This window comes from Salvelinus fontinalis, chromosome 27, assembly GCF_029448725.1.
Source record: "Salvelinus fontinalis isolate EN_2023a chromosome 27, ASM2944872v1, whole genome shotgun sequence".
Lineage (NCBI taxonomy): Eukaryota > Metazoa > Chordata > Actinopteri > Salmoniformes > Salmonidae > Salvelinus > Salvelinus fontinalis.
Window position 1 is genome coordinate 6,788,140 of NC_074691.1, and position 17,143 is coordinate 6,805,282.

General features: G+C 42.2%; 1 protein-coding gene across 7 annotated transcripts in view; it reads right to left on the reverse strand.

Moving 5' to 3' along the window:
• arid1b (AT rich interactive domain 1B (SWI1-like)) overlaps positions 1–17,143 on the reverse strand; it is a 115,242-nt gene that overhangs the window by 74,848 nt on the left and 23,251 nt on the right. For 4 of the 7 annotated variants that reach the window (XM_055884493.1, XM_055884492.1, XM_055884487.1 and 1 more), the window contains exon 3: positions 10,490–10,651. The exons of 2 other annotated variants lie outside the window; for them this stretch is intronic. In XM_055884493.1, the coding sequence (XP_055740468.1) occupies positions 10,490–10,651 (162 nt within the window). The remainder of the gene's footprint in view (positions 1–10,489; positions 10,652–17,143) is intronic. One more of the 7 variants, XM_055884488.1, reaches the window with a different exon arrangement.

The following is a 17,143-nucleotide window of genomic DNA, read 5'->3' on the forward strand; positions in this document are numbered from 1 at the left end:
GGGGTGGTGTATTCCTCAATGCCATTGGATGAATCCCGGAACATATTCCAGTCTGTGCTAGCAAAACAGTCCTGTAGTGTAGCATCTGCGTCATCTGACCACTTCCGTATTGAGCGAGTGGTACTTCCTGCTTTAGTTTTTTTGCTTCGAAGCAGGAATCAGGAGGATAGAATTATGGTCAGATTTGCCAAATGGAGGGCAGGGGAGAGTTTTGTATGCATCTGTGTGTGTGTAGTAAAGGTGGTCTAGGATTTTTTTTTTCTGGTTGCACATGTGACATGCTGATAAAAATTTGCTAAAACTGATTTAAGTTTGCCTGCATTAAAGTCCCCGGCCACTTGGAGCACCACTTCTGGGTGAGCATTTTCTTCTTTGCTTATGGCCTTATAGAGTTGGTTGAGAGCGGTCTTAGTGCCAGCTTCGTTCTGTGGTGGTAAATAGACGGCTACGAATAATATAGATGACAACTCTCTTGGTAGATAGTGTGGTCTACAGCTTATCATAAGGCATTCTAGCTCAGGCGAGTAATACCGCGAGACTTCTTTAATATTAGACATTGCGCACCAGCTGTTATTGACAAATAGACACACACCCCAACCCCTCGTCTACCAGAGGTAGCGTCTGTTCTGCCGATGCATGGAAAATCCCACTAGCTCTATATTGTCCGTATCGTCTTTCAGCCACAACTCGGTGAAACATAAGATGTTACAGTTTTTGATGTCCCATTGGTAGGATAATCTTAAAATCGTAGGTCATCCATCAATTTTATTTTCCAATGATTGCACGTTAGCAAGAAAAATGGATGGCAGTGGGAGTTCACTCGCTCGCCTACGGATTCCCAGAAGGCTGCCTGATCTGCGGCCCTTTTTCGTGCGTCTTTTCTTCACGCAAAAGGAGTCGATCTGGTCCTGTTCCAGTGAAAGCAGGATATCCTTCTCGTTGGACAAAAAAAAAAAAATCTTCCAGTCCACGTCAAGTAATCGCTGTTCTGATATCCAGAAGTTATTTTCATCATAAGAGCAGCAACATTATCTACATAATAAGTAAAAAAAATAAGTTACACAAAACACACAAAAAACTAACAAAATAGCACAATTGGTTGGGAGAATGTAAAACGTCAGCCATGTTTCTTCGGCGCCATCTTTGAATAGAGAAGTAATTCCTTAATCAACATAGAGAGACACACGTTTGTTCTACATAGCATATTTCTATCTGAATGTTCACTCACTTCCATGTGCACAAATATACATAGCCTTGTCCTAGCAGCATATTTGTCTGTATAACATCCTATTGTCTTCCAACAGCAGAAATATGACATAAACAAGAATATATTAATTATCTCGTCATGTAAATACCTAATCCAGCCTAAATACTGTAGATCTTGCAAAGAGACACACACACACAGAGACAGAGCAAGTGAGCGAAAGAAAGAGGTAGCACAATCACCAGATGGTGCAGCAAAGTATTGGCAAAGTAGTATGGGTTGCACCTCCGTCACTCGGTCATTGCCATTGTCATCAACATTCCACAGGCACCGCAGCCACATTGGTGTCTAATGACTGAACGAGAGCTACCCACTGGGCAGACGTCAATTCAATGTCTATTCCACTGGTTGGAAACATTTATTCAACCAGTGTATGCCCACTGGGTAATGACTGTTTCACCCAGTGATGTAGTTGAGTCACAACCTCGAGTCCCCTGTGCTCAAGTCCGAGTCAGAGACAAGAGTAACTACATATGGCTGAAGTCCAAGTCCCAGTGTTCGAGTCGTGGTCGAAGTGCTCAAGTCTGAGTCACTGGGTCCACATTAACTCAAAATATAGTGATTTACCCATTCAGATAGTGTAGTGGCAAGAGGGATTTAGTCAATAAATTGCTTGCCGTCCCTTCTTTCTTTCTGTGCCACCAAATGTTTGCATATAGGATACTGGAAAACGTTTTCGAACGTCCATGAAGAGACGTCATTCCTTAAATCAACATGTCAGAGAGACACACATTTGTTCTACATAGCATATTTCTATCCGAATGTTCCAAAATCGTTACGTCCAGCTGAACACGCCCCGGGTTGTTAGCTATAGCTAGCGTGGTAAAATGATTGAACAAGTTGTCGCCTAAACAAATGGTTTATGGCCCAGTCCGCAAGTAGCCTAGTTATAGAACAGCCCGCAATATGCTTCATGAATGTAAAAATGCGGTCTCTCAATGCATGATAGAAAGAAAGAAAACGTAGCGTCAGTTTTAATGGGTCATATCTTTTGAATGGTAAGGGCTAGAATCAAGCTGTTTTCACAGAGGAAACAAGGGAGGCTTTGCTACGTTGGCTTCAGAACCTGGCTATGAAATGCAGTGCAGAATTAAGCGAGACTACAAATTCAAAGACCGCCTACTTTTCTATACTCAAGGGAGAGAAACATAGCGAGACGGTTGTTTTACTATTAAACTCAATGCAGCTATTATTTTGAATTTAGTATAACAGTGTGTGTTTAACCATGCAAAGGGCAGCTAATTAGAAGGCTGGTGGTGACTGGTTAGCTACGGAGAAGGGTCGCCTGCGCAATGGGTCTAATCGGAAGGGGAAACTGTCTGCCCACACTCAGCGCTTGCTCCCCCGCAGCTCACTAGCTGATGTAGGTGTGTGTGCCAGGTGTGGAGTTTCCTTCCCACTACTGAACAGAACTGTGCATCTGTGCTGCAAATAATAATTGTGCTTATCACTGAAAAGCGCTCAATCTCTCCAAAAACTCTTGTCCAGTCCACTGTGTCAGATATATTTACAGAGATGATTGTCTCGTCTTAGTCAACTGAAATTAAATCCTTTTGGTTTAGAATTTAAGACGTAAGACCTTTTTAATACCATTTGAAATGCAATTCAATACCAATTGAGGTCTGCGTCCGCCACAACCATGCTAATATTCCCATATTTATAGAAAACATTTAAAAAATAAAACATTAGCTAGATCACTACCTCTAAATATACACTGAACAAAAATATAAAAACGCGACATGTAAAGTTTTGGTCCCCCCAAAAAATAAATACCAGAAATGTTCCATACACACTAAAAGCTTATTTCTCTCAAAATGTGTGCACAAATGTGTTTACATCCCTGTTAGTGAGCATTTCTCCTTTGCCAAGATAATCCAGCCACCTGACAGGGGTAGCATATCAAGAAGCTGAAAAAACAAGCATGATCATTACACAGGTGCTGAGGACAATAAAAGGCCACTCTAAAATGTGCAGTTTTGTCACACAACACAGATGTCTCAAGTTGAGGGAGCGTGCAACTGGCATGCTCTTATGGCTGTTCTTACGCACAAGGCAGTGCGGACTGCCTAGACACAGCCCTTATCCATGGAATATTAGCCATATATCACAAACCCCCCCGAGGTGCCTTATTGCTATTATAAACTGGTTACCAACATAATCAGAGCAGTAAAAATACATGTTTTGTCATACCCATGGTATACGGTCTGATATAACACAGCTGTCAGCAAATCAGCATTCACAGCTCAAACCACCCAGTTTATAAATATATTTAGGACCCGCGTATTACACAGGAAAGCCATGTTTTTCTTATAGCTAGAATCAAATTACTTTCTACAGGAGCGCAGCGGGAAAGGCAGCTCGCTCATTATCACTGCAGCAGGCCCCAGCGAAGCAGGTACATGGGCAGGGCAGTCGCTTTCATTTGAGGAATTATGAAGATAATGCACTTTGTTGTTTGACCAAATCTTTCAATAGCTAAATGGTTAACTCGCTAGCTAACGAGTGAGCTAACTAGCCAAGCTACAAGCAATGTTTAGAATTGGCTATCCATTTTGTAGCCTACATTACTCGCTGTGCTTTAAATCTGGCAACAGCTGACTTGCAGTGGCACACGTACATCACGCAGAGTCGTAGGCTACATGAGAAGCGCTGTAGCATCTTGAAAAGGGGTAGGCTATAATTTGAGCCGTGGTGGCAACAATTAAACAGCTGCACAACATTGCTGAAACACTGTAGTCATCTCCGGTTAAATTTAGGACAATAAGACATTTAAGGCCTTTCATTTAGATTAATTAATGTAAGGACCCGCGTACACCCTGGTTTAGTTCGTTTTTTCCCTTGGTCTATTTAGTCAGTTATTGTGCCGTCAATCGCCACTGAAAAATAGTTTTTTTGCCGAATATTTTAGTCACAATTTTTGTTGACAATTTACATTGCTCCATGATACGGTAGTGGATGTAAATCCATCACACCAATGTTTTTCAGCAACAGTTTATGATGAATTATATCAAAAGCTGCACTGAAGTCTAACAAAACAGCTCCCACAATCGTATCAATTTCTTTCATCCAATCAGTCATTGGTGTCAGTGCTCTTCATTCATGTTGAGTGCCCTTCACTATAAGAATGCTGAAAGTCTTCATTTGGTTTCTGTAAAATAACACTATTTGGTCAAACATTTTTTCCCAAAATTTTGATAAGCACCAGTATGATGCTGATTGGTTGGCTGTTTGAACAATTAATGAGTGCTTTGCTATTCTTTGGCAACGGTACGACCTTTGCCTCCCTCCAGGCCTGAGGGCACACACACCGTCTTCAAGGCTTAAATTGAAGATGTGGCAAATAGGAATCAATTCAAATGTTATTTGTCACATGCGCCGCTACAACAGGTGGCACCTTACATTGAAATGCTTACAGGAGTCGCAATGTATTTCACTACCAACCTCAGCAATTTAACATCCAGGTTGTCGGAACCAGGTGGTTTGTTTATTATTTATAGATGTTTTCACCTCTTCCATGCTAGCTTTGCAGAATTCAAAACTACAGCGCTCGTCTTTCATTATTTGGTCCGTTATGCATGAATATGAAGGCTCAGTATTTGTTGTTTGTATGGCATGTCTAAGTTTGCTAATCTTGTAAAAAAAAAAAAGAACGTTTTGTTATGAACAAGCCATCTGTCTCAATGCTTTTTTGCCTAGAATATCATTTAAGGTACGCCAGAGCCTTTTACTAACATTCTTTATCTTTGTTCCATAGTATAGTTTCTTCTTTTTGTTTAGTTACGTGACCTTTCAGTTTACTGTATGTTTGCCAATCTGCTGTGTTGTCAGACTTATTTGCTAATCCCTTTGCCTCATCCCTCTCAGCCATACAATTTTTCAAGTCATCATCTACCCATGGGGATTTCTTGATGGGCACATGCCTTTCAGTAACCGGGAGAAGCGATTTAATGAATGCTTCAAGTGCAGCATCAGGCAGTTTTTTTCTCACATCTTCGACATAGGAATCATTGCAAAACCTCTTGCATGATCGCTTATACACAATTTTAGGTCCAGTCTTTGGAACTTTGTTTTTTCTAGATATGGTTACTATATTATGATCACTACATCCGATGGGTGTGGATACTGCTTTAAATGTGGTCAAGACATGCGGATAATTTAGTTCCTGTTCTGTTTGTAAATACCCTGGTAGGTTGACTTGAACCTGAACCAGATTGCAGGCATCGGTCACAGCTTGAGGATTCTTTTTGAGTGGACAGCTTGATGATAAACAGTCAATATTTAGGTCTCACAGAAAATATACCTCTATTGATATCACATACATTATCAAGCATTTCACAAATATAATCAAAATACTGACTTTTATCACTCTGTGGTCTATAGCAACAACCTATGAGAATAGACTCTAGGTAAAAATGACACAGGTACAAAAGTATATTTATACACAGTAAAACGAGTTCTATATCGACATAACCTGAAAGGCTGCTCAGCAAGGAAGAAGCCACTGCTCCAAAACCGCCATAAAAAAGCCAGACAATGGTTTGCAAATACACATGGGGACAAAGATCGTACTTTTTGGAGAAATGTCCTCTGGTCTGATGAAACAAAAATAGAACTGTTTGGCCATAATGACCATCGTTATGTTTGGAGGAAAAAGAGGGAGGCTTGCAAGCTGAAGAACACCATCCACCAAGGACAACAAAGTCAAGATACTGGAGTGGCCATCACAAAAACCAGACAACAATCCTATAGAACATTTGTGGGCAGAACTGAAAAAGCGTGTGTGAGCAAGGAGGCCAACAAACATGACTCAGTTACACCAGCTCTGTCAGGAGGAATGGGACAAAATTCACCCAACTTATTGTGGGAAGCTTGTGGAAGGCTACCCGAAACGTTTGACCCAAATTAAACAATTTAAAGGCAATGCTACCAAATACTAATTGAGGGTATGTAAACCCACTGGGAATGTGATGAAAGAAATAAAAGCCGAAATAATACTATTATTCTGACATTTCACATTCTTAAAATAAAGTAGTGATCCTAACTGACCTAGGACAAGGAATCTTTACTAGGATTAAATGTCAGGAATTGTGAAAAACTGAGTTTAAATGCATTTGGCCAAGGTGTATGTAAACTTCCGACTTCAACTGTATATGCTAATATGGAATTTTTGTTGTACTTTTTCTGGGTTGCTTGTTTATTTATTAGTGCTTTTCTGATTGGCTGATCCAAGACATACATGTCAGTCACATTTGCATTTGAGCCAATGGTACTGAGTAGGCTGCCCACAGTGGGCTTCTTCCTAGGGCACACAGTATCAGTGCAAACAGTGGAATTAAACTCTATGGGCATATGATTATTGCTGACAATACCCTCGGACCTCACAGTTAAAGGAATATAGATTAGGTTATAGACAATTCCCATGTCCTCTGTTGCTTATTATGACAGGGAGGACTGGAGCACTACCAAACCCAGGCAGTCGGTCTCTTAAGCAGAAGCCCAAAAAATAAAATAAAATTAATTGCTCTAAAAAAAGTTTGCCTATTTAAAAAAAGATTTGCATCTGACCAGTGTGTGCCTGCCCTGCCTGGTGAATGCTGGTCATTTTACATCCCCCGGTAATTGATATTCTAGCAGGATGAGCATTTTTTATAAAAAAAATAAATAGGAGCTGACACTTAATCACCAATTAATTCTAGTGAATCGTTTGAGAAGAAAACACTTGTCAAGTTGCAGCGGTCTGAAAGGCTGTGCTGTTACCATAGAGACCCAGACAATGAGAGTAGAAGGGCTGCCTGAACGGGTTCAAGACTCTTCTGGTGAACTACAGGCCTACAGCGCATTCGGAAAGTATTCAGACCCCTTGACTTGTTCTACCTTTTGTTACAGCCTTATTCTAAAATGAATTACATTTGTTTCCCCCCCTCATTCTACACACAATACCCCAGATCTGTGCCTCGAGACAATTCTGTCTCGGAGCTCTAAGGACAATTCCTTCGACCTCATGGCTTGGTTTTTGCTCTGACATGCACTGTTAACTGTGGGACCTTATATAGACAAGTGTGTGCCTTTCCAAATCATGTCCAATGAATTGAATTTACCACAGGTACACTCCAATCAAGTTGTAGAAACATCTCAAGGATGAACAATTAAACAGGATGCACCTGAGCTCAATTCCGAGTCTCATAGCAAAGGGTCTGAATACTTCAGTATAAAAGGTCGTTTTTATTTATTTTTTATAGATTTGATTAAAATCTACACCTGTTTTCGCTTTGTCGTTATGGGGTATTGTGTGTAGATGGATGAGGGAATTGTTTTATTTAATCCATTTGAGATTAAGGCTGTAACGTAACAAAATGTAGAAAAGGTCAAGGGGTCTGAATACTTTCCGAATGCACTGTATATCTAGTCAAATGGAGCTGAGGGAGAAAATCTACTTTACTTTAAAGCCATCTTTAAGGCCAAAACCATATTTCCTGCAGAGTGTAATGTAACCTCCAGTCCAGCTCCATCACAGCTGATAAAAGGCTCCTTGGCTTGTCTGAGAGTAGCATTAATATTCTCAGTGAAATACCGGGGAAGGCTTGGACCTTGGCAGCTAGCTTGATGGAGGATTTTTCCTACTCCCCTCACTCCCCTCAGTAGAGACCGTTTTTCACAGAGATAAGACACAACAGCCAGGCTGCAGTTACCAAACACACAGTGTGCGTTCCAAATGACACCATATTCCCTATATAGTGCACTACTTCTGACCAGAGCCCTACACTTTATAGGGAATAGGGTAACATTAGGGACGCGTGCACACTCACTCCTCATCAATGAAAACCCATGTCCGAGAGGGGAGCTTCCCCCCCTCTTTCTTTTCCTTTCTCCCAGCTTCATTGTATCAAACACACACCCGTTTCCCGGGGTGTCCGCTGACTCATTGTCTCACAAAGGCAACACGCACACAAAGCTAATTAAGGCTGTCGGAGGAGAGAGACTGAGTCACGGGGGAAACACACAGAGCTCAGTACAGACTGCCACTGATAAGCTCTTCATCACTCGCACAGGGTCTAGAATCTGATTGGGATTTGTGGCTGCTGGAACAATGTGTAGGGATCCTATAAGGAGATAACTTAGAAGCGCCCCCTCGTCTTGTTTGGTGGCCCCTGACAGAGTTCACGCACACTGTTGTTAGCAGCCGAGCTTCATCATTACAACCCCCAGTTTCACCATAAACACTGGTCTAAAAAAACACGCTGGCGGCCATCTTGGGTCTGTAGGTTTTAGCAGGAACCGTGGCAATCGAGGGCAACAGTCATTTCACCTGCATATTTCCCCTATCCTCCCTGTCAAAAACAGTGGGAGCGGACAGAAATTGAAAATGTTTTTCTCTATCAATCTTGTCGTCATCTAAGAGAAAATGAAAATGATACAGTTAGGGGTGTGGGAATAAAAAGAAGCTTAGCAATATGACGGCGCAGCTCGCTGCAGTGCGTGTACCGCTCTCCTCCGATATCACACTGGAAACCCCAGAGAATTTTACTCAAGGTCAATCTCTCATTACTCCATCCAGCCAGCACCACTATACACTCCCTCCCTCTTCTCTTGCTCGCTTTGTATTTCTTCTCAGAGGCGCTCTCTCATCAAATGAGCCCCAGGTATTACATCAATATCCCTTTCAAAAACAGGAGACAAAACCCCATCAACTTTGGCATTCCGACAACTTTTCTTCATAAGTGACAAAGCCTGTACTTTTATTTCCGCCAACACCTAAAAGGGGGTCCTGAAACATCGCCTTTCATCTTATGGTCTTCGGTACGCATTAAATCATGAACGTTCCATTTGTTTTGTACGACATCAAACTTGTCCTTGTCATTATGAAAAAGTATAACACACAAAAACGGTAGTGTGCATGACATCGCAGCAGCCTGGTCCAAATATCAACATTACCTGCTCTATTTCTTTGCACCAAAAAACCCAGCATTTTAAAACATTTATTTAGGATATGTCAATCTAGTAAGCCAGGCAACTAAAAGCAACTTTCTAGACAATGTCTAGCTATCTAACCAGCTCATATATTTACCAGAACATATCTGACAACATTTTGAGTTAAACTGTAGCCAATGTTTTATTCACCATAACAGGAAAATTAACACATTCCAAGATAATGACTAACAATTTTGGCGATCTGCAAACTTACTGTTGTGAATGTGAAGAATTGAAACGAGTGCATTTCTGTCTGAGGAATTTAGAGCTTGCTGTCAGGTCGGGTTACCACGACAACGGTTGCAACGGGGTCAAAGTTGAATGTCTTGCTCAGTTGTGGCTAAGCCATGGCTATATAAAAAGCAAATGCCAAGAAGAATGTGGTACAAACTTGGCTGTTTGAAAGAGGACCATAGAAACATTGCCCAATACTTTTTTTCAGGCAACATACCGCAAATCCTATGTGAATCAGGTAAAAGGGTCAGGGTTTCCCCTTCATCCAAGGACTCCCTGAACGGTAACTCTGCTCCGCTGAATGCAAAGCACTGCGGCTGACCTGCCGCCTCCACCTCAAAACCATGAGCAGCCAAATCGCTGACTCAATAGAACAACCAGAGAGGGTGGACTTCATTAAAGCCACTGGATACAGGGTCTGCATCTCAAATGGAAACCTACTCAATACATAGCGCACTAGGGTTTCTAGTCGTGCACTATAAAGGAAATAGGATGCCATTTGGGATGCAGTTAGAGAGAGGATGGAACAGAGGGAGTGCAGATGGAACAGAGGGAGTGCAGATGGAACAGAGGGAGTGCAGATGGAACAGAGGGAGTGCAGATGGAACAGAGGGAGTGCAGATGGAACAGAGGGAGTGCAGATGGAACAGATACCAGTCCACTCTAATCTCTGGAGAACACTACAGCGCAGAATTAGTTTCATGTATTGCTCTTTTCGTTTTTTCACTTAGCTAGAATAAATAGGGGCCATCCAGGTCCATTAGCTAACAAACGAAAACAGACAATCCTAGTGAACTTGAAACCCTAAACAATGAGACCCAACGCTCCAAAAAGGAAGGTCTCTCCACTTGTGTATTATGCATGCTTATAGAGGGAACACTACTTCGGTTACACTCTCCCACGCCGGTATCAAGGACACGAACTAACCAGTAAGCACTTCCGAAAAGTCTGCCAAACCGAAGTCCTCAAAAACTGCTGCTCAACTTCTTCACGAGCAGGGCATTGTGGGGGTTGAAGTCTTACCTGTTGTGGTGGTGGTGGGCGTGGCTGCATGTAGGGGGGCTGTGTGGGGGTGGTGGGCTGTTGCTGGGGAGGGCTGAAGTACGGGGACTGGCCCTGCGGCTGGCAGTACCCACCCTGCTGCTGCTGCCCCTGATGCTGCTGTCCATACTGGGCTACCATCTGCTGAGAGACACAGTAAGGGAGACCTCAAGTCAGGTATCATAGAAATACTCCTTAAAACATCTCACTGTCAATGTCCACAACTCTACGAGTCGCTCTCGACCAAAGGCCTTTAGGTCACTATCACTAAGCCATCTTATCAGAGTTCAATAAAGAACACCAATCCCGATTCATATCAGAACTGAATTTGATTAACTACCCTCACAATCACCTTGGTGAAGTAGGCCTATAGCCTAAAAAAAATCTGCACTCAGTCCCAAGTACGCTAACTAAGTACTTTACCTTGACTCTGGGGTTGACTAATAGCACTGTGAGAAGTGACGAGCCTTGGGACATTACTGTTGTGTTGACGTCGATAAAACACACAGCAGCTGCGTCCCAAATGGCACCGTATTCCCTATAGTGCACTCCTTTTAAACCAGGGCCCAAAAGTAGTGCATTATAAAAGGGGAATAGGGCGTCATTTGGGACGCAGCCAACAGCCTCTCCCTCCTTCCTTTCACTGCACGCTGTCGTTGGGAACGTCTTATGTAAGACGTTTTGGGGAACAGCTGTTATTGGCTCATCCCTCTCTCTCTCTGCCTCATCTGGAGTCACTTACATTAGGCGGCAATGTGTCAAAGTCTTTATTATTTAAGAAAAATAAGCCTAAACCATCAGCGGTGAAAATGAGAACGCGGTTTTTGATCAATGTACAGAACAGCAAGAGAGATATCTATTCTAGAGTATACCATCTAGAAAATAAGTTTAAAAAAGAACAATCATAACATTTCTGCTAGAGGCGGAATTCAGCTTGAAAGACGTTCATTTTCATTTCTGTGTAGGTGATGAAATGATTCAATGCAAAAGCCGAGCACAACAACACTAGCCGTGTCAATATAGGAAATATCACAGATCTAGGAAACCTGAGAGGAATGTGTGTCTGTGTCCTAAATTGCGCCCTATACCTTATTGTGCACTACTTTTGCCCAGAGTCTTATGGGTCCTGGTCAAAAGTAGTGCCCTATAAAAAGGGATAGGGCGCCATTTGGGGCACACATAAGAGCAATCAATGAAATATAGCTGGGTTATTTCCATTTCCTGACCTTAAAAGGCAATTCCTCATTCATAATCTACAGCACCATAGCAGTGTCTACATATGTAGATGTGTGTTTTTAGCCAGAGGGAGGGGATTTTCTTGCTCCCCACATCACCGCGAATCTCAGTATTTGAAAATCATTGTTTTTAAATGTCATCGGGCATGACTTTGTTTACTACAAAATATAGAAATATGTCGCCGTCACATATGTAGACACTGGTATTGTGCTGGAGATAATGAATGAGGTTATAAAGTGATGGAATTGCCCTTTAAGCTCCACACTATGTAGATATAATTTTCTTCTGTTAAAAAAAAACAGCATTTCACTAGATCAGATCGATAAGAGGCCTAAAACTCCCAGATACATAGCTCGAAAACGACTCGCAGAGTTGTGGACATTGACAGTGAGATGTTTTACTATTCACCAGGGCCCATGGTAAAAATAAGTACCCTATATAGGGAATAGGGTGCCATTTGGGACACAGTCCCAGAGACGTGGTTATACGACTGCAGCGAAAGGGAGTACACCGACGAGAAGGCCCATATAAAATACATGTATTGTAGTGCAGCAATGAGCGGTCTTACAATCCAATAGCTGTATGCAATGCTCATCGCCCAACCAGCCGTCAGCTCCTTAAGCTCTGAGGGCGGCGAGGCTGTTTTTCCACACATGAGCTCATCACTCTGGAACCGAGACACTGATATCTGGGAGCCTAACTCAACCTCCCCTAGCTCGCTGCCGCTCTCCATGCCTCGCTCTCCTCTCCGAGCTGGGAACCCTTTCTTTTTAATAGAGGGCATCACAATCTGTTTTCCCCACGATTGCAAAGATGGTTGTGCATTGACTGCGTGTCAGAATGCGTATTTCCCTCCCTATGGCACTCGCAATGTAAATGTGCCCCGAGAGTAATATTTAGAACACACAAGCCGACTAGGTAAATAGATTAACTATTCTATTATGGGGTTGTCAGATTTTTCTATTCATTACTCATTTTGTTTGCAGAGGAAAAGTTTATATGGACTGTTCATATGGACTAGCATCTTCAAAGTGCACCTCAGCAGATATTTTAAACCCATAAAAGCTGTCTAAGCCCGGGGGGGTTCCTATTGAGCTATATGGAATTGTTTTAAGGTCATACCAAGGATCATTTTACTATTTGATTTTGAATTTTAAAGACCCCCCTCCAAAAAAAATATTTGATGAAAAATGGCATTTGGCCTTACTGCTATTAGCCCATACAATTGAATAACAGATAGTTTTTTTTTGGGGGGGGGGACTAAGGAAGTTATTCTGTCCTATATCTAAGAGAAAGATCAGGAAACATTTGTTATGTTTTAAACCCTTATTTTTGGTATTAAACCATCTCCATATGTACTGTACTTCCAAACATATTTTCAACCGGTACCGGGGGACATTCAGACGAGTCACGGCCTGTGGGAGTCCTAGAGCAAAACAACCGACAAGTACAGTACGTGTTCGTGAGAGTTTCACCTTAATACAGAGGTGACATATTAGTGTGTTGCCCAAACTGTTTGGACGCTACAGACAGAAGTTGGCAGATCAGACGAGTCCTGAGACGCTTGCGGGTGTCATAAAGCAAAATGGAGAACACCATCGTGTTTGTGAGAGTCTTATCTTTCCATAGAGGGGTCATAATAGTTTGTTGTGTTGTGAAAAGACAGATTTTAGGGATGTCTCATGGTCTGACAGACACCACTCTAACTCTTGTCACCGTCGATGTGGAAGTGCGACATCAGCGGACGCGGTGGATTTTTTAAATCCAAGGTTTAAAAAAAATAAAACATTTTTTTTAAAAACTGGTCTAGCCTAAACAGATTTTTTAACAGGGATTTTATTTATTAAGCCCATGCGACTCTAGTGGTTTAAATACTAAATGAATGCAGCTGATTACCAATATGTATAAAGATGGAGGAGGCATAGCTTAATCCTGCTATCACTTCAGTAGGCTTAGACCTAAAAAAAAACAGGTGCTGCTGCCAGTGCCACCGTCTCGCAATGTGGGTCATTTACTAAGAACAGACTGACAGCTACCAAAAAAAAAACAGAGGATAGGCACTAGGAAGACTTTTACTTAAATTAAGTGTTGGTTACTGAGACATTACAATTCCAAGCCATACACAGGGTAATGTAAGTCTCAAAGACATCTTAGCTAAAGTGTGCATGATCTATAATCAAATCAGCATGGCCATCTAGAGTTTTGGCAGATGCAGCATGCTTAATCCTCAGGTTTTTAAACGGTCTGAAACACCTTCAGACCCCCACAAAAAGCAAGGACTGATGACACCAGTCCCAAATGGCACTTATTTTCTACCAGGGCCCATAGGGTACTGGTCAAAACAGTAGTTCACTATAAGGAAATAGGGTACCATTTAGGACAGACCAAAGACTGCAGGATGTGAGGGAAGACACACATTGAATAGGGAAGCCAGCCTGCATAATCGACAGAGGAAAATCAATTCCTAATTATCTTGAAATATTAAAGTTGATCTCTGAATGGCATCTCTAATACGGTCTTGTCTGCTCTGTTGCATCTCTCCTCTCCATGGCGGCCATCCTCTCTCCCCCCCCGTTTGGCCACTTGTTCTACGGGAGCGGGGAACATAATCGTTATAAAACAGCACAGCAGGGTACCGGTGGTATCTGACCAGTTGAAACATCCAATTTCAGGCGGGATCCGTGAGGTAATAAAGAAGGTGTCTGAGGGCCATCTGGGGCCCGGTGCAGATAAAAGTCATTACATGCTCCATCCCTCTTGGAGATGGAAAAGCAAGCAGAGCTGACAACACTGACAGAGTCTTCAGTGCAAACAGGAAAATTCTGCCGATTTCTAACGATGTAATGGGTAGTTTTCTACTATCGTTGTGATGGCGGTTCTTTGGGCAACGTCATTTTTGTCATTTTCAAAGCTGGTGTTGTGAATATTTACTTTTCGGTAATTTAGCAGATACTCTTATCCAGTGCGACTAAGTCTGTATCAATATGGTATATGATAGAGACAATTGTTGTATTCTCTCATCTTCCTTACAGTAGCCAGCTGACAGCAAACTTATCCTTGTAAAATGACACACTGGTCTGTTAACTCCGGCTTGTATAAGGGATGGTTAGCTCAAATTCAGTGAGTTTTTGATTGGTTCTCATATGCACCCCATCTGCATGCGCAACGCCACCCATGCTCCCTCGTCAATTTGCTACGCCCTCACTGGAGGTAAACAAGCCAAGCCAAAGGCTAGCTAACTAAAAAAAACAGTGGAGAGAAAAACTGAGAGTTTTCTAAAAAAGGAGGTAGTAACAACCAATTTAGAGATTAAAAGGAGCAACTTGAAGCATAGAGCCTTTGTGGGAAGGCAGGATGTATTGGCGGTCTTTGAGGGAAAGCCTCATTTACCAGCTAGCTAGCTAGTTCTAATCTTCAAGAAGATAGGAAAACAGCCTCCACTTCTGACAATCATGTCCGCGCTAAAAGCTGTGGCGGACAGATGACCAAAACCGAGAGGCAACAGCCCTGGGTCTCAGAGTGGCGGAAAACAAGAATGCTATATGGGAGGGTATATGCGGCCGCTGGTTGGGGAAGACCGCAAGAGCTGTGTTGGCCTCAGTCCTATACAGCTCAAAAAAATCATCGTAATCTTTGTGGATGAAGTCCATACGACCGACAAATGGTATGTACAATGACCTAGAACTGTACTTCGACGGTATAGAACGGCACTGCGATGGATACATGTAATGTCCAAATGGAAATTATAGATGACACACGTGAATGATTGAAAAGTTTTGTATTTGCACAAACATAATGAGTAAATAAATCAATGGTTGTTTGCATGACAGGCCTAAAAACAAATAAAGTGATAAAACTATCATAAATGACTGGGTGACAGGCAGCATACGGGCTGAATGAGGCACTACAGAAAGTACACTGAACAATAACAACGCAGCATGTAAAGTGTTGGTCCCATGTTTCACGAGCTGAAATAAAAGATAGCAGAAATGTTCCATAAGCACAACAAAACTCACAATTTGTGAAAAACAAAACAGTTTACATCCCTGTTAGTGAGCATTTCTCCTTTGCCAAGATAATCCAGCCGCTTGACAGGTGTGGCATAAAGAAGCGGACTAAACAGCAGGATCATTACACAGGTGCACCTCGTGCTGGGGAAAATAAAAGTCCGCTAAAATGTGCAGTTTTGTAACACAATGAAACAGATCTCAAGTTGAGCAAATGTGCAATTGGCATGCAAGAATGTCCACCAGAGCTGTTGCCAGAGAATTTAAATGTTCATTGCTCTACCATAAACTGCCTCCTACGACCAAACGGCCTCAAAAATCAGACCACGTGTACCTACGCCAGCCCAGGACCTCTACATACGGCCTCTTCACTTGCGGGATTGTCTGAGACCAGTCACCCGGACAGCTGATGAAACTGTGGGTTTGCACAACCAAAGAAGTTCTGCAAAAACTAGTGGGGTTATGGTATGGGTAGGCATAAGCTACGGACAACGAACACAATTGCATTTTATCGATGGCAATTTGAATGCAGAGAGATAGCGTGATGAGAACCTGCGGCCCATTGTTGTACCATTCAGCCACCGCCATCACATGTTTTCAGCATGATGATGCACAGTCATGTCGCAAGGCTCTGTACACAATTCCTGAAAGCTGAAAATGTCCCAGTTCTTCCATGGCCTGCATACTCAGACATGTCACCCATTGAGCATGTTTGGGATGCTCTGGATCGACACGCATGACAGTGCGTTCCAGTTCCCGCCAATATCCAGCAACTTCGCACAGCCATTGAAGAGTGGGACAACATTCCACAGGCCACAATCAACAGCCTGATCAACTTTATGCAAAGGAGATGTGTCACGCTGCATGAGGCAAATGAGGGTCACACCAGATACTGACTGGTTCTCTGATCCACGCCCCTACCTTAAAAAAAAAAAAGGTATCTGTGACAAACATATGCATATCTGTATTCCATATGTGAAAGCCATAGATTAAGGCCTAAAGCATATATTTCCATTGACTGATTTCCTTATATGAACTGTTACTCAGTAAAATCTTCGAAATTGTTGCATGTATATTTTTGTCAGTGAACTTTTACTGGATTAAACTACGGGAACCCTGCACAACCTTTTATTATATTGTTGCCAATTATACATTTATTCTGAATGAGAATTAAGAATCTATAGCCTACTTTTTAAAACAGTCAGGACTGTACAAACAGTATCTCTGTAGGGGTCAAGGCTCAAAATGAAAACCTGCCTTTTGGGAGAGTTTCGGCAAGCTTGGAAAACTGCATTATTTGAAAGAAGATGAGATGATGTTAGGGAAGATGAGCACATGACGTTCAAAAGTGGTATACGGCAACATCAATTTGAGTGACAGACATCAGGAAGTA